General features: G+C 41.1%; 1 protein-coding gene across 1 annotated transcript; it reads right to left on the bottom strand.

Annotated features, from left to right (window-relative positions):
- Positions 1-182: 182 nt before the first annotated feature.
- itga4 (integrin alpha 4) lies at positions 183-22559 on the bottom strand. Its single transcript, XM_073473807.1, has 29 exons — positions 22294-22559; positions 20875-21069; positions 19824-19942; positions 19460-19560; positions 18468-18600; positions 18258-18325; positions 17803-17935; positions 16126-16211; positions 15840-15902; positions 15616-15756; positions 14368-14476; positions 12841-12935; positions 12584-12674; positions 12429-12474; positions 11911-12065; positions 11171-11325; positions 10865-11017; positions 9175-9251; positions 8127-8268; positions 7624-7725; positions 6670-6746; positions 6259-6348; positions 5868-5955; positions 5374-5481; positions 4812-4937; positions 4036-4161; positions 3622-3720; positions 3255-3374; positions 183-2686 (listed from the first exon to the last, which is right to left on the bottom strand). The coding sequence occupies exons 2-29, from the start codon at positions 21054-21056 to the stop codon at positions 2579-2581; spliced, it is 3093 nt and encodes a 1030-aa protein (XP_073329908.1). The 5' UTR covers positions 21057-21069; positions 22294-22559; the 3' UTR covers positions 183-2578.
- Positions 22560-23382: the final 823 nt, after the last annotated feature.

Raw genomic sequence — 23382 nt, forward strand, 5'->3', positions numbered from 1 at the left:
ATATCTGACACTCAGGCTTTTTACAAACCAAGGTGTCAACAAAGAATCTGCTTCAGCTGTCTTTTTTACTTTATTTATATTTGTCTTGTACAGCATCTTTGAGTTGAACAAAAGGATGTCTTGTTATCACTGTAGAACTCCCACAGGAAGAACATTCACAGGGGCAGGTCATGTTTGTTACCAAGTTGATAAAAACATTTCATTGATGTCTAAACAACAAAAAACAATCAAGCCTGACTTGATATCACGTGATATTTGTTCCTACGAGGACAGTGGGAAAGAAGCTCTCTTTTTTTCTCTTTCTGTGACACCTACAGGCGGTCATGCCAGACTGTATATTATTTTACATTTTTCCTGCACACATTAAAACATGTCCATGTACTGTTTCCTAACAGGAGTGGTTAACAGCTGCACAGCAGACTTCACAAGCAGGCAACAGATCAGAAAAACTGAATAGTTGTGAAGTCAGACCCAGTCACAGATATTGGCACAGCAAAATTCATCCGTACATCTTTATAATATTTAGCTCCAGAAGCTTTCTGACAGAGTCTGTACTGTCCATTCTGATAATTATACTTTCTCCCATCCTCTGGTCTGCGACTCAGACATCGATCAAAGTCTGCCATTATCAAGTTTCTATCCCTTAAATGTGTCCTCGACACAGCACAGGACAGCAACAGCCCTTTAATGTGAATCACTTTACTCACTGGTCTGTGCTGTAGTGAAGACAGAAATATTGGATGATTTGTAAAACAGATTTGGTATAACGCCTGTGTAAACAGTGATGGCGGCATCAACAGTGGCTCTATTATTAATGTTGATTTATAAAATAAAAAATATTACGTGTGGAGAATCTGAATCATTAAAACTGTTTTCTTAACAAGCCAAAACACTTTCCTTCTTGTTTTCTTATTTTCCAAGTGCATCGTTGCTCATTTAGGAATAATATACGCTAGCAATACAGCTGTACAGTCCCAGTTATTATTATCAGTCCAATAATTTCACCTTGAGGCTGAAAAAGACGTCAGACCGACGCAGCAGTCATCAGGCACCAGGGGCTTCTTCGTTTAAACTGTTGCTGTTTTTGAATTATTTCTCAACATTTTACAGTTGATGCTGTGCGTTGGGAGGATTTGCCGTCTCTTCAAAATGGCACCTGAGTTAGCGAGGATTTTCCATTTGGTATATACTGTACAATTCCTCCTTCCTTGTGTCTCTATATCTCACCTCCAGCTGGGAGAGTTAAGATGCAAGTGAGGGTTGTAAGAGCCGCGTAAGCCAAGTGGAAAGCACCCGGCTAGCTGGAGAACAACCAGTGTGCAAACCACTAACACACAGTCAAAACAGCTCTCCAAGCTTCTTTGTATTTGAAAGTGTTTCTGCCCCCGGGCATTTCGTTGTCAGGATTGTACATCCTCCATTTCAATACAGAATTTCAGCTCACAGTCAGTTACTGTCTCTGATGGTTCGCTAATGAGACAAAAGACGTATTTGTACTATTGACTACTGTCTCACAACTCACTCTCTGAAAACCTTCCCTCTTTTGTGGAGCAGTTTGTACTCTGACAGTGTTAAGACAGCTCGCTGTTGGTCAGATTCACATTTCTAAATTTAGTTCAACGCAAAACATTTGCGCAGATTTACTTCACCCTGATGAGCAAATCCATGCATTGAAGTGATTGTGCCAAGAAATGCTGGTGTGACTGGGCCTTTAGAGGGACAAAATCTCAAAATAACAAGTCCAAGAGTGGAAACAACAGTCATGGTGTTCATTAAAACACCAGTGCTGATTGTTGCCAGCATCCGTCTGCATCGACCCACAGAAGCCTCCCTGTATCGGCACATCCCAGCTTCAACACTTGACTTCCTCTGTCTGGAAATCATCTGGTGTGTGCTACGGGCGTCAAATGGTGCTACACACTCACTGAGTCTGCTCCCTGTGTCACCAGTGCATAAAGTGTTTGGTCAGCAGGTAAACAGAAATATAAAAAGATAATGCACACAGAGAGTTATGAGCCAATCAGAGGCCAGGTTTCCATCCCCTGAGATCAAAGGTCGCCAGAAAGTCACTTCCTTTGGTGTATTTCCTCTTAAAAGAGTCAAAACGGACAACAACAGTGTCACATGTGATGCAACATCCCAGGCAGCCCTGAAGACTTATAATTTGTCCAGATTTGATTGTTTCAGGTTTCCTTTTTATTAATCCTTCGCCCGTTCATCCGTTGCTGTTGTCTTTTTCAAGTCTTTGAACTTGTCTGTATTTGTGAAGGCACATCAGGCTAAATAGTTTAAAAAGCATGAAGGTTCAGGTGTTCGGGGGCGTTCACGTGAGACATTTTATCACACACTCAAGACAGGTCTGTCTTGCTGAGTTGTTACGCGTGTGGCTTCAGACCATCTGAACCAGTCCGGACGGATTTCATTGGCTGATGACTTTCTACTGATTTGGACAAATCATACACAGCAATCCATCCGTCCATCAGCTCATATGTCTCATTAAAAACTGTTGCACAGTCACGATGTGAACTCAATCCTATGGTCAGAGGTCACAGGTCATGGCCAGAGGTGACAGTCGAGGTTAGGAAGTGCTCTCTCTTTTGTCGAGCTTAGGAACGTAGTCCCAGCTGTCTCTCTTGAACTCCTCTTCCTCCTTATTCTTCTGGAACTCCCTCTTAAAGAAACCAGCCTGAGGGACACAAGTAGACAGAGACATTACGACAAAAAATTAAGTTAAAGTTGCTGCAACATCCGTTATATTGTCATATCACGGTGCTTTATCAGTGGAGTATGAAGCAATATACTTTGTTTACTGTGCTTAATTAGTGGTTAACTGTTATTTCAACATATGCTAACCATTATGTTGAGATATACAGCAGTTTATTATGAGTATCTTTAGATGCAGTGCAGTTTATCTGTACATTTTATTAATTTAATTACAATTTCCTACAGTTTATCAATACCAGGTATAGTGATATCCTCCGGTTTATCAGAGCATTATATTGTAATGCACAGTTCCAGGTTTGTTAGTTCCATTATATTGTTATATACCAAGGTTTATTAGTACTGTATACTGTGATATGTTACACTTTAACAATACTACTTGTTTAGTGATATGCTGTAATTCTTAGTTAATTATATTGCAGCAGAAGTGAGAGAGTTTTAATGGCTTGAAATCTGTAGAAAATCTGTCCCTCAGACAGCATTTACAAGTTTATTCTTCAACAGTATCATCATGTTATAAAATGAATATTTACCTTCCACAGACACCAGATGAGAGCAGCCAGGATCAGCAGACCCAAGACTAAACTGACAACGATGATGAAGACCTTCACTATTGTTGAGGGTTTCTGGGTAAAAAGAGCTTCCACCACAACCTGGAGATGTGAGACATACAATATGTGATTATAAGCAACACCTTGAATACACATTACATTAGAGCAGGATTAGTCTGTTAACATTCAGCAACTTCAAGTCCCACGTGGCTTTGATAGTGCACTACTGTGATGTGTACTGTAGTAGAAACTCCGGGTTGAACCTTTGATGAGCTCATTCCAGATTTGGTCTGGTTTGACTCTACAGTGTTGTTGGTTCTTGGTTGTGACTGCTGGTGAAGTGTTTTACCTGTGCTACAGGTTGTCCATGGACGAGGATGGTGTGAGGATCTTCCTTGGGATTGGACAGCGTCGCAGTACTCTCCATCCTCATGATACCATGACGACCCTGAGACAGAGACGCAGACAGACATCAGGTGTTTTTATCTGTTTTTCTTAATGTAAGGCAGCATGGTTACATTTCAGGAGAAAAACATGTGCAGAGGACTGAGAGAATAAACACAACTCTTCCATTGTCCAGTTATTAACACATTACATTACATTACTACTTTATCCTAATGCCAGCAGAAATGTGTTTTAGATCGCTTGTAATTACTGTATATGATCTGGAGATGTGATCAGTGTGTGTGTGTGTGTGTGTGTGTGTGTGTGTGTGTGTGTGTGTGTGTGTGTGTGTGTGTGTGTGTGTGTGTGTGTGTGTTACCGGAGCTTGCAGTAGTACAGCAGGGTTCAGTCTGATCTCCAGCTGGATACTGGCCTCTCTCCCCACCTCCAGGTTACCGAGATGACACACCAGCCGCTCACACAGCTCATCACCTCGGCCACAAAACTGCACACACACACACAGAAAAACATGGAAGTTCATACATTGTAGGTCAGTATGTAGTCGAGGTGTTGGCAACACTATTTTTGTTGGTCTGTTGACCAGTTTGGTCCAGACTCAAATTTCTCAACACCTAATAGATGAATTGGCACAGAACATTTTTCATGGGCACTGAATGACCCCTTGCCTTTTCCTGTACCATGAATTTGGCATGTGGTTTGGAGTAAAATATCACAATAACTGGATGGATTGCTTTGGAATTTGATTGATATATTATATCAGTCTGTCCTCAGAACAGACTGTAATAACTTCGGTGATTCCCTCATATTTCCTCCCGCGCTATTATAAGGTCAAAATTGTTAATTTGTCCAATACTTTGGTTTATGATCAAATATCAACAAAACGAACAGTACCATCAGCCATTGCTGTAATTTGTGTTTACTGCTCATTAGTAAAGGTTAACATGGTAAACATTATACTATAATATTACTGACACATAAGCAGTGACATTGTGAGATTACTAGTATGTACTACTACTAGTCACATATGAGGATGCTGGTGTGTGTGTGTGTGTGTGTGTGTGTGTGTGTGTGTGTGTGTGTGTGTGTGTGTGTGTGTGTGTGTGTGTGTCTGTGTGTGTGTGCGCCAGTGTATACCATTCTGCGGGTGGAGGTGGAGGAGAAGAAGAAGACGAGCTGTTTGATGAAGGAAGCTTCAGGGACATCACAGTCCTCAATGACTGAAACAGTTGTGTCACTGATTGAACACACACCGTGAGACGACTGCAAAGAGAAAGAAAGAAATAGTACATTCATTTTATATACACACTGTTGATACTACTGCTGATGTTTGTAACTTACCCTGGCTATGAATACCACTACAAACATGACTACTGCTATCACCACAACTACCACTACACTTCTACTGCTACTTATTATATTATAATTAAATTATATTTATTAAATTATAATATTAGTTCAACCTCAGCTCCTTCTGTTACTCAGTCAGCATTTACCAAGGCTGATTGTTGAAGCCAAAAATGTGGAGAAGTGAAAAGATTTTCAGAATAATTGTTCAATTAGGTGACATTTAAAGCTTAATTAGAAGTATTCAGGGTGTCTCAGCCTATCACAGCTGTTCACTTATGGCTCCAGCCCTCTTTAACCAAATTGGTTACACTACTGCTCGTGCTACTGCTGCTACTAGTACTGGACATACCTGCCAGTCGACCACCTGCAGCAGTCTGTGTTTGTAAGGTGTCAGGATCTTTGGTAGAGTAATGTCAACCACAGTATTAAGAGACTTGCTGGGACCAGAGTTTAACACCTGCAGACAGACAAAACAACAGATGTATATAAGATTAGAATATACTTTTTGCCACTTGGATTCATCACTTAGATGCTGAGTTTCTGTTCAGGCTGCCACAAGAAGCAAAGACGTGACTTTACAGAGAGTGCAGAAGCACTTTTAGTTGTCCTCAGACGTTATGGCAAAGCATCAGACAGCTCAGGAAGTGTACTCAGAGCCTTGTCAGACTGTTTAAGGCAGCTACAGAGAACTGCTGACCTATTACTGGGTGTACAGTATGGCAGTGGAAATGTGTGTTCAGACAGACAAAACGGACTGTTTGTGGAAATTTACTGCGAACACAATATCCAGACAGGGATATGCTACCGCTAGTCAGTCAACTTCTGAACCAGAGTGATGTTTACCTTGTACGTGTAGTTGAATATTTCAGAGTAGCAGTCAACTGGAGTCAAGTCTTCATCTCCAAACACAAATGAGGTGGGAGTCACAAAACTGCAGGCGGACAGACAGACATCAGTGGCGGCTGGTGATTATTTACCTGGGGCTACAGGCACTGTCATGGTAACAATGATGTCTATCTTGGTGCACTTAGCTTTGACTCCAGCTATCGAAGACTGTTACAGCAAAGCACATTATCCAACAGTTCTGCTTAGTATATAAACTGTTCAGATAGATAGACAACTAATACACACAAATACACTTTTGAAGTTAATCTGGCTGGTATAGTTCTCACCTTGTGGATCCCTACTTAAAATTAACTTTGAAAGAAAGTAATACCAAGATATGCAGACTCACCCGTGGACATTGACGTTGACTCCATACTTGAGAGGAAGACGAAGGCTGATGGAGTTGTCACGGAGATACTCCTCCCTCTCATAGTTATCACTGAGGACAACATGGATTTAATACATTACCAAATATTTAACCTGCAAACGTCTCATCTTTAACTCACAGATGGATTGAATCATTGCAAAGCCAGAAAGCTGATCTTAAATTTATTGTTAAAACTTTAGTCCACTTTATATTGTGGCTTTGTAGGTTTGTATGTTCCATTTATTAAATCATTTATCACACTAATAGCTTTTGTGCTCATAACCTCTTAAATCCTGATACAACAATAATGTTGCACTGTGGATGAAATATTCTTGAAATTGTAACTTATGTAAAGGACTTTCTTCTCCTCTGGAGATGACAGTGGGTCCTTACCTGCTGGTGTTGACGTGAATGATGATATCACCAGGTGTGCTGTTCTGACTAACGTCCAATAGGAAGCTGATATTCAACTACAAGAAATAGGAAATAAATGAGTGACTTCAGATAGTTATCAGTTTCCTTATACATCGGTTATGATGACTGATTGCTGCAGGATGATCAGTTGGATTTTTTTCCCTCCTCTTTACAGTTTCCTCCTCTTCTGTAGACACTTTTGGATCTTTATTCCTTTACTTTTTTTTCTCCTCTTTATTGAATTGTGTTCAATTGTGCATATTTAACTATAACCTTTTACATGTTGAAACAAAATTCCACCTTAACACTGCTGCTCTGTCTTTTTCAGAGGGGAACTCAGATTTCAACATTGTATTTCGCAACATTTACTTTAAAGCAACTAAGACGGAAGAAATACAGCAATGAATCTGCTGACGAGACAAAAGCAGGAGTGAAAAAAAAAGTACAGACGCGCTGGATCTCGTCTTGGACCTCTGGACTACAAGCATTTATGGTTCAAATACCATGAGTCCTAATGGTTTTGGTGATCCCCTGACTTTTCCTCTAGCACCACCAAGAGTGTCTCAACAACTTCTTAATGAATCAAATTGCATGGCTATTCAGACATCCATGTCAGGATATGAACATGTTTGTTTCATATTCATACTGTATCATATTTTAATTTATGACCATATACTGTATCTGTACCTGCGTAACTTATGACATTCCCATCTGCATCACCTGTACTGTGTTTTGTGCTAATTGGCTAATTTTAGCATTCTAACACATTAAACTAAGATGGCAACCATAATAAACATCATCTGCTCCGACTGATCTTAGCATTTAGCTAAAAGCATTGCTGTCCCTAACCTCAGCACACAGAGCTGCTACCACGACTCTAGACCCTTAGTCTTTTTCAATTTTAGTAACAGTGTGTGATTGACTGAGGCTTACCTGGGCGTTTGCTGCAAGGAGGAGGCTGGTGACACTGCAGTCAACTCCCACCATTGTACTATTGACGTCCTGCGTGACATCACAACTGACCACGTTGTCCTGCTGCACACACAGACACTTACAGTTACTTTGCTGAATGAGTTATTGGTGTTGTTGAAGTTGTTTCTGATGCTATTTAGGGCCTTGTGCTGGATTCAGATTGCCTTCAAACAGATGAGGAATTCATAGGGAATAATGCAGCATGTAATTCAGTTAACATCATCTCACTGCTATCAGCCTTGCTGTTCAGGGTTCAATCTCTTATAGCCACAAAGCTGGATAAAGTTACTGCGAATGCTAACCCAACATTTACTGCTTCACATAAAAAGCTTTCAGTTGGTGAAACAGCAATTTTGACAGCAGATCACTTTTCACTGTGTCAGGGAGAATTAGAAAGTCAGGAGAAGTGAGAGAACCAACCAGCCATGTCATCAAGCTGCCCAATCAACATGATGTTAACTCACATTCTGCAGCACTTTAATGTACTGGATGTTGCTGGGGAAACGCAGCGTCAGTCGCGGCAAGAAGGCGTCGTCTCCAGAGTTCAGTAACAAGGTTTTCAACATGATGGTCTGCCCAGAGCCAAGAGCAAAGTATTGCTGCTGACTGATGATGTAAAAAAACACTGATGTTACAATCACAACCAACATCAAAATAAAGATATTATGACTATCACAAATGACAACAACGAATACAAGTACTGGGCAATAACAATGATGTTAACGCCACAGAAACAAGTTACATTGCATGACGAGTATTTGTAACCAGTCATATACCAGTCATAATGTTTTGGGAGGAGGGAGTCCACTTCTAAAAATAAGCACTGCAAAATGGGCTAACATACCTAAATGCGTGAACAACACATGATTGTTAGAGATTAGATTATATTAGAGAAAGATTAAAATAAACTTTAGTTGTCAGTAGAGAAGTCACAGCTCAACAGATATGACCACTTTAAACATACAGATCTATTATGGACAGTGGAAATCCATTACTGTCATTATACATCTACCAGCACCTCCGACACTTAATAATCAATACATTATATCAACAGAAATGTAAAAAGGACAGTTTGCGTTCTTAAGTTAATAAGAATTAAAGCACAAATTTTCATGCAATATCTTCCAGCCCGTGAGAGCATAACAACAGCATGGTCCAGCTCGAACCGAGATCAAAGCCCTGCTGCCGACTGATGTTCTAAATAAATCCTCCCCAATTTGCCAGCAGCTAATTAGGATCATGTGTTGGCCTCATGTTGTATGTTGTTTTTAGAGGGAACTGAAAGGCTAGTCTTGGGTTATCTTGTAGACACTGTTCAACACAACAGAAGAGGACTCATCATTACTATGACCGGTGTGTGACTTAAATGTTAAAACTGGATAAATAAAATACAACAGGCGCTGATCCTGGTGAATTCAAAGCTGATGTTGTTTCTTTCTCCCTCTGTCTTGTTCCATGTGATAACTCTGTGTGTGTAGGTGTGTGTGTGTGTGTGCGTGTCTGTGCTCTTACTGTGGTAGCACTAGTTCAGCCGACAGCTGCATGTTGGTCGAACAGTTCACCAGAGAACAGGATCGAGCAAACCAAGTCTGACGGAGTGAAAGAGGCTCAGAGTTAATTGATGACATCAGTAATAATAATGATAATAATGATGAATGGAGCGATGGACGTAACAGATGACTAATGTGACCTCTGACCCCTCTCTCACAGATGATGACTAATGTCCTGTTGACTAACTCCAGCTGTAAATTCCTACATGTTAACTCTTCCTGGTCTGTTTGTAGGAGTCAGTGGGACATGGTGTGGACACAGAACGAGCTGACTGATGTTCGTTAATGTGCTGCAGATGATGTGCTGCAGCCGTAAACACATCTGGATTAGCAGGAAGTCATTATGAGTGTGTGTGTGGTGGAGCTGACATCAGATTAGTTGTTTCCTTCCCTTGAAGACAGCTAAGTTTTGTGATGGACAGACAGATCTGACTCTGAGACTGCTCCAACAGGAAACCGATGGGTTAGTTTTTTGTTTTTTTTCAACAGTAATCTTGACACTTACCAACCACAGCACAGCACACAGAGACTTAATAGAAGTAGTAGTACATATACTGTTAATTTTATATAAGCGAACCTCAAAGTTGCATGTAAACTACTATTAATGTCTAGTTAATTAAGCTAATTTAATTTAAATTAATTAAACTGAATTCAGTACATGGTGTTCCTATTAAAGGTCAATATTTGGAGTAATAAAGGAGGTAAGTAATGTTAGGTATTTGCTAATTGCTATTTGCCATTAATAAACTTCCCCCAGACTCTACCCCTTGCCCAAAAATCCAGTGCAGAGCAAGACAGCAAGAGCTTTTTACTTTTGTTACTTCAGTAACTCCTTTTGATAACTGCTAGCTGAGTACCGTATTGTTCTATGGTTCTGTTAAAATTTTTTGTCCTTCTAGTTAATATTGGAAATGATCTGTAACAGAGGCTTTGAGATGAAGAGTCATCAATCAGTTATGATTTCGTGGCTCTCGCCAAGTTACATTAAATCTGGACACAGCGTTGAAGGCGGAGCCCCATTTATTCTTCTGAAAGCTGCTCAGTGGCGTTTTGAAGCCAAAAAAGCTTGACTTCCCGTTTGAAAATAGCCAGATCTTTCATGTTGTGTGGCCCACAGAGCGTGCACACTGGAGATCAGCCATTTTACAGATGCTTCTTTCACAAGCTTATGGGAAAAAATCTGTTTGGGCCACAGTGATGATGTAATTACACAGTTCGGCCACTATGAAAGTTGGCTTCAAAACCTGGCACTCTTCCTGGGGGCTTGGCTCTAGCCACTACCTGGTTGGTGTTAGCGTTGGTACCTTGTTAGTTTTAGCACTAACTGGTAGGCTAGTTGGTGCTTGATGGCACTAACCAGAACCTGGTAGCAATAATAACTGGTTCCTACAAGCTGTTGGCATAGTCAGCATTTAGTTTTAACACTCGCTCCTACCTAGTTGGTGTTAGCACTAGCTGGTACCTCGTTATTGTCGGCCCAAGTCTGTATTTAGTTGGTGTCGGAGCTCGCTGATACCTTGTTGATGTTAGCACTGGTACCTAGGTGATGTTATCACTGGCCTGTACCTAGTTGGTTTTAGCGTCAGCTAGTAAGTGGTTGTTGTTAGCACTAGTTGGTAACTAGCTTGTGTAACCGATGGACAGTACTGTACCTGGTTGGTGATGGTGTTCTGGTGTCCTGCACTCTGCTGCAGAATGGGTTTTAATGGAGGGAAGGTTTTGGAAGAGCCTCTTTGGGTGTGTGTTTCTCTGTGACTATAGGAAACCTCAAACTGGACCGGAGTGAAAATGTCCCTCACATCTTTCTGTAAGAGGAAGAAACAGATACACAGGAGGAATAAACATTGTCAGCATCACCACAGCAAATCCAATTAGTTTTCCAATCCATTAGTAACAAGTCATGACACTCATATTAAACTTAATCACTGTATGTTTTTGTACGTGTGTGAGTGTGTTACCCTTTGGTAGGCCACATGTGTTGTACAAGCGAGCTGGCCGTGTCGTGTTCTCACACGCCCCCGTGTGCTATTGGATGACCCGTTACCGTGGAAATAGAAACGATGAGGGAAGGATGGCTTATGGAGGAGGTCAGCGGTCAGATTATATTGAAGATCTGAGGAGGAGAAGAGAGGAAAAATCCTAAATATCAGTAGATAAGTTCCACACTCATATAACTGACTACTCATAGCTTTGCAACCATAACTGGGCACAGCAGCCTGACAAGCTTTGAATCTCTCCACATATTTAAGCAGTGGCTGTACTGTCCTGTTCTTATAATGATAGGACTATCTAGCTCTACTCTGCAATACAAGAACCAATTGCTTTTCTCGCTTTTCTGTCTACATAGATCATCAACTGGTGAGGATGCTGACTTTTTGCCTGGTATATGTGAGCTTAACCTCAGTCTTTAAGCACAAAATCATCTAGCTACATTCTGACAGTGACAGTTGTCATTTCAGCAAAGTCCAGCTTTTGTCCAAATGAAGGACCCGTTGTTTCAATATATAACAACAATCCTACAACTGTTAACGTTCTAATCTGCATATGTGTTAGAATTACAAAGCTGGACACGCAAGTAACACAAGTAATGAAGGTGTGCAGGACTTGGACAGTGGTCAGTTGGGTCAAACCAATAGAAGGTTGTGTCTAAAATCAGGAAAAAATAGCATTATGTACACAACAGTTTAGTTTACAGTACCTATAGCTCCTTTGAAATGTCTGGACTTGACACTGAAGCAGACAGTAACATTGAAGCAGACAGCTGGATTTTTGTGGTCTCGACAAAGCGCCATCTGCGGGTCAATCTGCTCAGGCAAGGCCAGAGACGCCTTCACCTGAATCACTGGTCGGGTCCTACACAAAGGACACATTCAGAGAAACTATTACAACATGCTGACTGGACTGAAATGTCAAACAATCAAACAGTCATATGATTCCCTGCTGCCAATTTCTATGTCTGAATTTAAGACAGTAGATGTATTTTATTATTTACAATCATTAATCTGCTTTTAGGAAATCTTATTCCTCAAAACAACAAATTTGCAAACACAATATTCTCATCAGATGTTTAGAGACTTTTGGTTGTCCTATTGTGGCACGTCCTGATTCACCTGTGGTATAATTTCCCTCCAAATCAGCTAAAATAAGGAAGCTGTACTCCTCTATAAAAGGAGAAAAAACTACAACTGGAATATTCTAGGTCCAGTGTGGTTTTACCTGAGAACAACAGCCGAGTCTGAGAGGAATGCACCAACAGCCACATCTGCAGAGACAGAGAGAGTTTAACTGGGTTTAAAGCAGATCAGGTGAGAGCAGAAATTGACAAAATGGCAACATGTTTGTTTGTATATGGTTGTGACAGTTCAGGTTACCCATGTAGCCGTTATGATCTATGTCAATGCCAGAGCTCAGCGACTGGCCGAACATCCTGAGGTCACGACCCAGCGTGGATCCAGTTATCCTCTGAAGACACACACACACACCATGTTGGATATCACAGAACAAACCTGCATGTATCTCCTCGCAAATGTTTAAGCTACCATTTATAATCCAATGTAAGTATCATGAAAAGTGATCGAACCACAAAATTAACCATATTCTTATTCTTATATCTGTATCAGTGTAGTACCTGAGACGGAGTTGGTGAGATGCCATCCCTCCTGCCATTGTAAATGTAAACGGCTCCTTTAAGGTCGTCTTCCTGTGGGGCACCAATTGCCACATCTACACACACACACACACACACAAATACAGAGGTTTATATGACTGTTTCTGTGAGGACACTTGCTGCCTCTGTTACTAACCTTTCAGCCTAACCTCAACCTTTAACCAACAAATTGGTTTCCTTCCTTGCAGACAGCCACCGTCTTATGTATTTTTTCTATGAAACTTTCAGAGACCTGAAACTTGCTGCAAATTGTTATAGATTAATCAGTCATTAATTGAGGGGTGTAACGGATGTGTAGGATAGCATGTATAACCTCAGTAGTCCCGGCGGAGGCCCGGTAGGAAAATGTTCAGCAGGATGAAAGTAGTCAGGACCAGTACATAAACATGAGAAAATACCAGCATGGTCCCTTAATATTTAACCTGAGTCCTTTGAAGATGCAAAGGGTCTGAAAGCCACACTGGAACACACACAAGAACACACACACACGCAGCCTTTTATGTAGCCGTGCCTGATTAGAAGGCAGGTTCAGTTGCAGAGCAGCAACAGTTTGTCATTACAGTTTTAATGAACTTAATAACACACTCCACCCTTCTCACGGACACACACACTCATATGGTGAGGGGTCTGCATGTGTGAGGGCGTTGTGTTAAAGCGATGTTCACTCTTATCAGGAAGTGGCAGTTACTGTTGTTCTTGTCAGAGGTGGTGGTGGTGGTGTTGGTGGTGGGTGGGTTTTGCCCCCTGGGTAAAGTGTGTGTTTTTGGTTTAGTGGGGTAGCAGTCATCAAAGTATTGTTGTAGTATTAGTAGTATTGTAGGCTAATTTGTGAGGCAGCAGATCTGGGCAGAAAGCCACAGAGCAACATTTAGTGCTCTTTAATTACCACTGCTGAGGTGCCCTTGAGCTCCAGTGGAGCAGTAGCTGTAGTTGTTAGCAGTATCAAAAGCAGTAGTAGCATTTGTAGCATTGGCAGTGTAGTATTCAGAGTTGTAGCAGTTATTATTAGTATGAGAAAGATGAGTAGAATCAGAAGAAGTAATAAAAGATTATGGTACTAGTCGCAGTAGTAATGGTTATAGTACTAGCAGTGGCATTAGCAGCAGTAATATTAGTTGCTGTTAGTCGTGGTGGAAGTATTTATAAGTAATATCAGAAGGAACAAATGGTATTTTGCAGTAGTAGCAGTAGTATTTATTAGTAGTATTAGAAGAAGTACTGTAGGAGCAGTGTTGCAGTAGTACTAATTATGGTGTTTGTTGTGGTATTAGCAGTATCAACAGTAGTTGTATGGTGTCATAAGCAGCGTCAGTTGCATTTCCATTAGTACAGTATCAGACAGTATAAGGTGTATTGCTGCACTATCAACAAAAGTGGAAGTATTTGCAATGGCATTAGTAGCAGTAGTGTTAGTAGTACTGTGTGTACTTGAAATGGTTTCACCAGAATAAAAGCTGATAGGTCAGGCCATGATGGTGTGGTCATTACCAGGGTAACCGTCATCGTCCAGGTCTCCCAGGTCAGCGATGGTCTCTCCAAACCGGGCGGCGTAGGCGTCCCTGCCACTCAGCTGAAACTCTGCCTCCAACAGATTTGCCTAAGACAGAGACAGTTTGTGAAGAAACAGGCAAACCGTACTGTATCCCACAAGGTTTTCTTCACAGAAGACAGGTTGTTAAGTCACCACAGGGAAAGCATGGGTGTAATAATAAAAAAACTTCTATTTAGCTGCTTTAGTTTCAGGGATCTGAAACAGCTAAAAAAACACTCATATAAGTCAGTATTCATACTAAAAACCCTTTGTTGAACATTTTTGTCCTGGAATAGTTTCCAAACAAATGTAGAGCAAATTTTGACAGACTTTCCAGAAAATCTGACATACTATACATTTCTTTCCACTACTGTTGTGCAAATATTCAGAGTAAGGTGAATCAAGATAATCAGTTGGTGGCACTGATCCTTCACTCAGGTGTAGACTGTAAATAGTCAGGTGCCATGAAACAATCACAGAAGAAGAGAATGCAACAAGATGAGCGTCAAGTAAATGTGATGGAAATGGCATTTATTTCAGTAGCTTTTAGTAGTGTCGCTCCACTCACTGACCAGCTCTGGTGTACGCTCAGTGACACATAGCACATCACTTCCTTATTAAAAGCTTATTAAAACTGTGAAAACCACACAATCATAATATAACTGTCACACAGAAGTGACTGTTGAGATGTTTATCTGTTAACCAGTATGAACGCTGATGCCTTCACTTAGTATTGTGTTTACTGAAGTGCACTTACGTACATTGTGATCTGACCTCCTTACTTAAAAAAAATGAAGGAGCTACATGGTCAGTGAATACAAGCTTTAAACTGAACTGATCGAAAAAGGTACAAATCAGCAAACTGACTCATAACTCACATCTGTAGAGGAGCTGCTCTGCTCACAGCTGGGAGGAATTAAAATAATTGTGGATGCCGGTGAAACGACTCAGAAAACCAAAAATAAATGTTAAATCTTTGGAAAAAACATTTTGCTGACAGCATTTTAAAGTCTCAGTGCGATTGACACATGCATCGATGTTAAGTCTTATGTTATTTCCTGTTAGTAAAGTCTGTTGACTGCAGAAACAGTATACTGTGACAATTAGTACATAGAACTGTAGGATATTAGCATGTAGTACTGAATTCTGTTGAACCGTCAGATCCCAATTAAAAAATATTCAGTTAAGTGTTTATGTTTGCTCACCTCCCCCTGGTTGATGTACACATGGACTCTTCCCTCCTCCCTAGCGATGCCTGTCGCCATAGGAGCGCCGACCAGCAGATCTGACAGGCCATCAGCGTTCAGATCCACAGCACACACACTAGAGCCGAAGTAAGATCCCAGCTACACAAACACACACACACAAGCAAAGTGTTCAGTATTTCATTGCTGTGAATGGAGGATGCTTATGCTAAGTAGCTTCTTACCTCTTTTCCGGACACTTCAGAGACAACCCGCAGCATGCTTCTGTCTACAGTGAAGATAAAGACCTGCACATCAAAGAGACACACACACACTAACCTCAACCATAGCAATGACATAACACAACACAACATATGAACAAAAACTCAATAACAACCTTACTTTTATCACGAATCTCTAAGTCTTCACACTTATATCAGGAGGAAGTAAGGATGCAGCTAAATGATGTTGCAAAAATGTATCTAGCTGGTCCAAACACAAACACAATCACACTGCACAGGCAGGTCCTACCTTGCCCTTCTGGTTGTATTGCGGAGCTCCACCCACCACCTCCATAGAAGTAGAACTCTGGAAGTGACCTGCTCCGACAGAGTAACCTGAACAAGAGCACAAGTCACATATTCAGATTCTTGCAGTGTTAAAAAGTAGGTACATATACTCAAGTACTGGAATTAAGTACACTTCTGAGGTCCATGTACTTTGAATATTTCCATTCATACAACTTTATACTTCTTCTTCTTACTTTATACAACACATCTGTAAAGATTGAACCAATGAGTCCCAAACTTTTTGAATTGTGACCTCCTACAAAAAGCTATGTGTAGTTGTCCCTGTCATATTTTAGTTGTTTATGAGTTGTTCCATTAAACAGACATCATCCAATATCAGATGTATACTGAGGAATAGAAAAAAGTCCACACAAAAAAATAGAAATATAGCTGCAATTTGTTTTAGGGGATATTTCAGGGACTATGTTACTTTTGGACAGAGCCAGGCTCGCTGTTTACATTTGTGCTAAGTTAAGCTAACATGCTGCTTAGTGTAGCTTCAAACAAAAAAGGTGAGTGGTATCAGTCTTCTCATCTAATGCGTCACAAGAAACTGAAGACGGTATTTAAAAAAATGGAGAACTGATTCCTGAATTGCTGCTAGCACACAGAAATAGCTGAAGGCGACCCAGATGAATGAATCAGCATCTTTGTCATATCTCATCTGCGTTTTGTTTGGTGAGATTTTATTAAGTAGTACATCAAACTGATATAATAAGATTAGAAAAGTAGGAATTACACCATTGGTTGACTTGTACAGTGTGACCAAAAAGGGTTAAGGCTTGTGCCTGGTTGTGAATATGTAGAGGTTATGGTTGAAACCAATGTCAGTCTAAGCCAACAAGTGTGTGGGTGGGTGGGTGGGTGTGAAAGAAAGCCACACAGCAACAGCCACAGCTTTCAAATGTGTTCAGATCAAACACCAGTCTCTGATGTTAGCCATTACTTCCTGTCAATTTGTGTTGACCAGTGAGTACAGAACATTCTCACGCGCACACACACCGTCCTAACTGAAGACAAAGCTTCTACTTCCATCATAACTGAGCATCTAAGCAACATCACACCTTTCAGCTCTGCATCCTGTACAGCACAAATACTGAGCGGCAATGGTGTTGTGTGTACGAAGTGCATGAACTCAGTCTGAAATGTACAAAATGTTTTTGTCCTTCTGCAGTAAACTAATTTCTTGAACATCATACAAGGCAGAATCATGAATCAGGATTTCAACAAGTTACACTGAAACACTTTTTTGATACCAAACAAAATGCAATTTAAAACCTGTTTCAGAATCACATTAGCCAAAGAAAGACACTACACTGAAAAACCAGTGTATGGCCGGAAATTATTATTGTTTCAGTTATTTTTCAGAACTTCCCACCAGCTTATAAGAATAATTACTAATAATATGCCTACAGCAGTATGTTTTACCTGTAGCCTCAGACTCACGTTTTTATGCCTTTCTTCATCATCTGTGATGTGAAAACATCAGATTTCCACACAATCAGAGAACATAAAAGTGTGCGTGCTGGCTGACTTGGCTAAAGAAGACCGACCAGGGACCATGGAAAAACCTGTTTTATATTAGTAGCAGTAGCAGCAGTTTTATTAGTACTGGTACAGAAACAGGTGTATCAGTTACCGAGGTAGCTTCCGAAACTGACAGCTCCAGTTTCGTCGTCCAGGTACACTGACATCCCTCCGCTGGATGTGTTAAACACCAGAACTGAACCCGTCCAATAAGATGTCCCTGGAGCCCCCATGATGATCAAATCCTGAGAGAGACAGGCAGATATCAGAGTCTGTATGACATAATGTGAACTACATCTCTCTAATGAAGCTCTTTATTGAAGCAACATTTGTTGCTTTAAAATAAGTTTTTATCATTGATTTTCTAAACAATAAGATAGAAGTGTTTGTTTTCTATCATACAATGTCAATATTGATTTATGCATTACATCACCATGAGGAGGAACAAGAAAAGTACTTCTGAAGTCATACATAAGACAGCAGTGATGGATCACATCCAGTCTGCTGGGTGGAAACAGTGAATACAAACAGGATTTAAAAGAAGATTGTTGCCTGTGTGTTACTGACCTCAGTCAGGAAGTTGGAAATACCAGCCTGACATGACCCATAATCCTCACCAAACTTCCTCTGATGATCTGCAACAGACAGACATGTTGAGAGGTCAAGGTGAACTTATAACACATAAGAAGATAAAGCCCAAAAGTTTGCCTCCTACGGCCAAACAGCTGCTTCTTTCACACAGTGTGTGTGTGTGTGTGTGTGTGTGTGTGTGTGTACCTCTGTAGCAGGGGATGATGGGTTGGGCGTGTGTCAGGTCATTGCCGTAGCGATAACAGACTCCGTTCGGCAGCTTATGATTCTGACTGTCTTTCTGTGAGTAGAAGACGTTCTTCCAGCGGTGAGCACATGCCTGAACACACACAAACACACACATGCACACACGCAAACACACACACACACACACACACACACACACACACACACACACACACACACACACAAACAACATGTGACATGGTCTCATTACTGACAATAACACATTAGCAGCACAGTGTTGTTATTCCCATGACCCTAGTCACTGTGACAGGGACTCTGTGAGTGTGTGTGTATGTGTGTGTGTAACATTATCAGCCCTGCAGTGTATTTATTTTAAACCTCAAGTATTCCTGTTGGCAGTCTTCCCCTCAGTGTGTAACAGAGATGATCACAGTTGGTGCTATAAATAGTTTTGCTCAATCCCTAAATTTAAAGCTCCTTTCATTCATGGAACTCTTTAACATCTACAGTATCTGTTCACAGCATGCGCTGTGTTTTCAATTATATTACTTTGTCACGTACATGTTTCATAACGGCTTCCTTCATACACGACAGGACAAACATGGTCAGAGCTACATGTGTCTTGTGTCACTGCTGGAGAACAGCAAAAAGACGTGGTAGAAATATAACCTGTGGTAATCTACAGGTACTTGTTTTAATCATGTAGCCACTCTAATAAAGGAATGCCTTGTGTGTGCCTTGACTTTTTTGTATATTCTTTGCCCTTTTTTGTTGACACAAATAACAGTACGTCATCATTCACTTCTGACTTGAGCTGTGTTGTAATATTACAGAAATGGTACTGGTCCCAACATCATCAGCCATCATCATCATAAACATGGATGAAGAAACACAAGCAGCCCGGGCTGACCGATCACAGCTCATCTTTAGTCCCTCTGTCACCCTGATGTGATGTGTTAAATTTCAGTGAAGACAGAAAGTGTGTGTGTTACCAGGATGTGTCCTCCATTGTCTCCAGGTTGTCTGGACAGACTGACTCCCAGCCACTGGTGATTGCTGTCTGCTTCACACGTCTTCCCACAGCTCAGCACATCTGCACACATACACACGCAAATGAATCCAACAGCTTACACTGTTTCACACATGCAGCCCTCGCAGTTAATTAAGAGGTATTTTATTGTTGAAGGCAACACCTGACCAGCTAATTATATGCATAATGTAGTTTATTATGTCAGTTAGCTGCTTTGTAGGATAGGTATGCCTTTGATAATACTCTTCATTTCTTTCTCTGTCTAGCACAAACAATGTGTGGTTGTACATTCGGTGTGAGGAGAAAGGACTTATTCACAAACACACCTGAATGCATGTGGTGGCAGCGGCGGTGCTCAGCGGTGATCTCACAGCGGAAGACAGCTCCTGGAGATCGAACCGACGGACTGGAGGATGAGTTCGCTACTGGAGCTCCAACCACCAACCTGAGAGAGAGAGACAGTTAGACAGGATCTGTCTTTGTCTCATCAGTGTCTGAATGGCATCTGTGTGTGAAGCATCAAAGAGCTTCTCTCTTTGACAAGAACTGGCTAATTAGCATTCGTAAACATACACACACACACATGTGACCACACAGTTCTACCATGAAGGTGGCAGCTAGTAGAGTATTACTATAATAATTAAATTAATCTGAAGTTATTGATTGCTGCAGCTCTATAAGGACAGTGGTCATTTATTTTAACCATTTAAAGGTCATAGTTCACAACTGAGGAGACTCAGCATCAACTTTAATATCACCCATAATGCTTTGAAAGGTAGTTCCTCCATTAGTGAGCTCATCACTCGCAAATCTTTGTGAGAACATGAGATCCTGAAAGCTATGCATGATGACAACAAACATATCAGCAGAGGTTCAACTGAAGACCAATAGAAGATTAACAAGAGATCAATGAAACATCAATATTAAATCAAAATAGGAAGATTAGAAGATCAATAGAGGATCAAAAGCAGAGCAATTAAAGTGTGGTACAGTATACGGCCAAGACCAAGGATCAACAGATAATCAGTTGTAGGTCAAAACAGGTTCAACAGAGGATCAACAGCAGAACATTAGCAGATCAATAAAACATTAATAGTTGATCAACACAGAATTAATAGAGAACAGGTAGATGTTTTGTGGAAAACCAATAGAGAATCAATAGCAGAAGAAGAGAGGATCAGTATTACCTTGATCGACAATTAAAAATAGATCAATAGATGATCAAAAGCTGATAAAGTGAGGATCAATATAAGAGAAACAGGGGATCGATGGAGGCTAAATAGCAGATTGACAGAAGCAGTAACGAGTATTTGTAGGGATCAGTCGAATAGAAAATAAATCATGGATCAATATCAGATGAACAAAATAGATCCAGACCAGTTGTGAGATCCATGGCTATGCAGCAGGACTGAGTATCCAAACATGGAGGAGGAGGGGCCGCTGAACTCCAGACTGTGGTCCTGATCCAGATTGTATCCTGCTGCGCAGTGCACCAGGACCAGGACCTGAACCAAGATCAGGGTGCAGCGCACACACACACCGCCCACCGAGGGACGCATGATGGAGGCCAAACTACAAGACAACAAAGAGACTCATTTCAACAGTCTGTTGCAATCAATACAAATGAGATCTGACCAAACTTTCAATTCAGAGAAGCCACAAAAAGTTGATTTTGTAAAACTGTCCAAATTCTACACTTACATAACTTTATTTAAGATTCTTGTGGAGATCATAAAATTCCCAGACACCAAATATTTTAGGCCTATGGAGATGCAGGAGAAAAGACTTTAACAATGGCCTACAAATACAAGAAAAATGTGTATTTAATAGAATGGTACATCCATAAAAAATGAAACCTCATGATGAAAGGCTGGCCCAGACGGACAGTGACGTGGCATTTTTAATTGTGAGCTATTTAATGGAATCACTAATCGCTTCATTGCCAAAAGACAGTTGAGAAGATTGATATCATGTACGTACAGCAAATATGAGAAGGTGGTTAGCTTAGCTTAGCATACAAACGGAAACAGGAGGGCTCTGAGGTAACAAAATCCACCCGTCTGACACATAACCTCCAGCAAACGGTGAACTATTGCAACATCTGGTGGATTTTGTTCGGACAGAACCTGGCTGGCCGTTCCCCCCTGCTCGTACTTTTTCATGCTAAGCTAAGCTACAATAGTCCTGTCTGTTGCTAAATATTTGATGACTGACACATAAAGTGGTATCAACTTTCTTATCTACAGTTTAAACCAGACTTCTGAACATCTCAGACTTTGACATGAAATCAGGAACAGTTGGAAGAACAAGTTTTGCCCAGGGCCCCCAAACTTCTTGGTCCGGCCCTGTCACTGATCTCATCTTAAGGAGAGCCTGGTTCTGATCAGTAAAAGTGAGATTTAAGGGATTGGATGCTTGGATCTGAACATTTTTAACATTAGTTTCTTTTACTGACCTAGCAAAAGGATCTGAGGATGTTTGACTCATGGACGGGAGCCGGGCTAAAACCAACCACTGGGCTCTGTCAGTCTAGTTGGTACTGTAATTCTGATGAGCCCAATCAATGAACGGTTCCGTCTTTAGAAAATCAGAACAAAAAACATTATTCAATCTGACAAGCAGTCTGTAAATCCAACTACATTTTGTTTAAGACAGGAAACTGTCCCACTGAAGAAAAAGAAAAAGGTTGTTTTGGGTTTTTATGTCTACAAACTTTCTTCATCAGCTCTGTCAGTCATTAATATTCTGTCCTGTAACTAAAGAGCGCCAGCTGAGAGGAGGAGAAGGCTACTGTACCGCTCACACAGCAGATGTCCCGGGTCAGAGTGCGGGTCCAGTCGGAACCGGGTAGATGTTGAATCAGTACCGGGTATATAAGTTCTAAGAGCCGCGGTCTGTTCCCAGGGTCTCCGGTGTGTCCGTCTGGTTCTCGGTGTGACTCGCTCGGGAAACCTCCTGTTGCTTAACTGTCGCGTGCGTGAACCGGCTGTTCGTCCGCTCGAGGCAGCGCACGCGGGTCCGTGTTTCTGTGACAGGAAGGTGATCTGAGAGCAAAAATAAGTGACAGGAACTGAAGAGAGGATGAGCGAAAACTGAAGTTCATGTGAGTTTGAGATGAAGTCAATGAAACTGAGAGCTGAGCGCGCGGGGACCCTCCTTCAGTGCGAACGTGTGCGTGTGTGTGTGCATGTTCGTGCGTGCGTGCGCGCGTGTGTTCGTGCGCGTGTGTGTAACGGTGTTTCCTCTCCACCCCCGCAATGTCCGCTTAAACCAGGCGGGCGATGGTGTGCACGCGGCTCTCTCTCTCTCTCTCTCTCTCTTTGTGTGTGTGTGTGTGTGATCGGGGTGTGTGTGCTCGGGGTGTGTGTGTTCGGGGTGTTTCCTCTTCAGTTATCACCACAGTGTGAATGGAGTGAGTGAGGCTGTAATCTGATTTTTGTGTCTGGAGTCTGGAACATACAAATAGGCCTACCAGTTTGAACTATTTATTTTGTAGGCTTACTTCACTTTACTTTTGCTGCTACTTCACTGTAATTCAGAGGGACATATTAGTTTGGATGGACTTATATATATATATGTTCACTTAATTTCAGAAAGAGTACCAAGTATTCCCAACAAGCAATTATGATGAATTATAGGTTAAGATAAGACTTCCTTCCTGGGGAAAATTCACAAGCTACCAGCAGTATGCAGTATAAAGTAGGCTGGTTAAAATCAGTACACTTTCACCAGCACATTAAAGCAATGTACACATTAATGCATCAGTTATATAGTTCAGAAATATTACATATATATTATTCTGATATGGGAATTCTAATAATAATAAGTACCTTATTTTTATTTTGGTAGATTATTTTGCCTAAATCTTCCGCTATAAAGTATAAT

Source organism: Pagrus major, chromosome 9, assembly GCF_040436345.1.
Source record: "Pagrus major chromosome 9, Pma_NU_1.0".
In the NCBI taxonomy this organism is placed as follows: domain Eukaryota; kingdom Metazoa; phylum Chordata; class Actinopteri; order Spariformes; family Sparidae; genus Pagrus; species Pagrus major.

Coding starts and splice junctions, on each gene's coding strand:
- itga4 (XM_073473807.1), bottom strand. CDS start 21,056: ATGCGTCCCTCGGTGGGCGGTGTGTGTGTGCGCTGCACCCTGATCTTG. Junction 12,475..12,583: donor AGATCATAACGGCTACATGG/GTAACCTGAACT, acceptor CTGTCTCTGCAG/ATGTGGCTGTTGGTGCATTC. Junction 4,162..4,811: donor CCACCTCCACCCGCAGAATG/GTATACACTGGC, acceptor GTGTGTGTGCAG/TTTTGTGGCCGAGGTGATGA.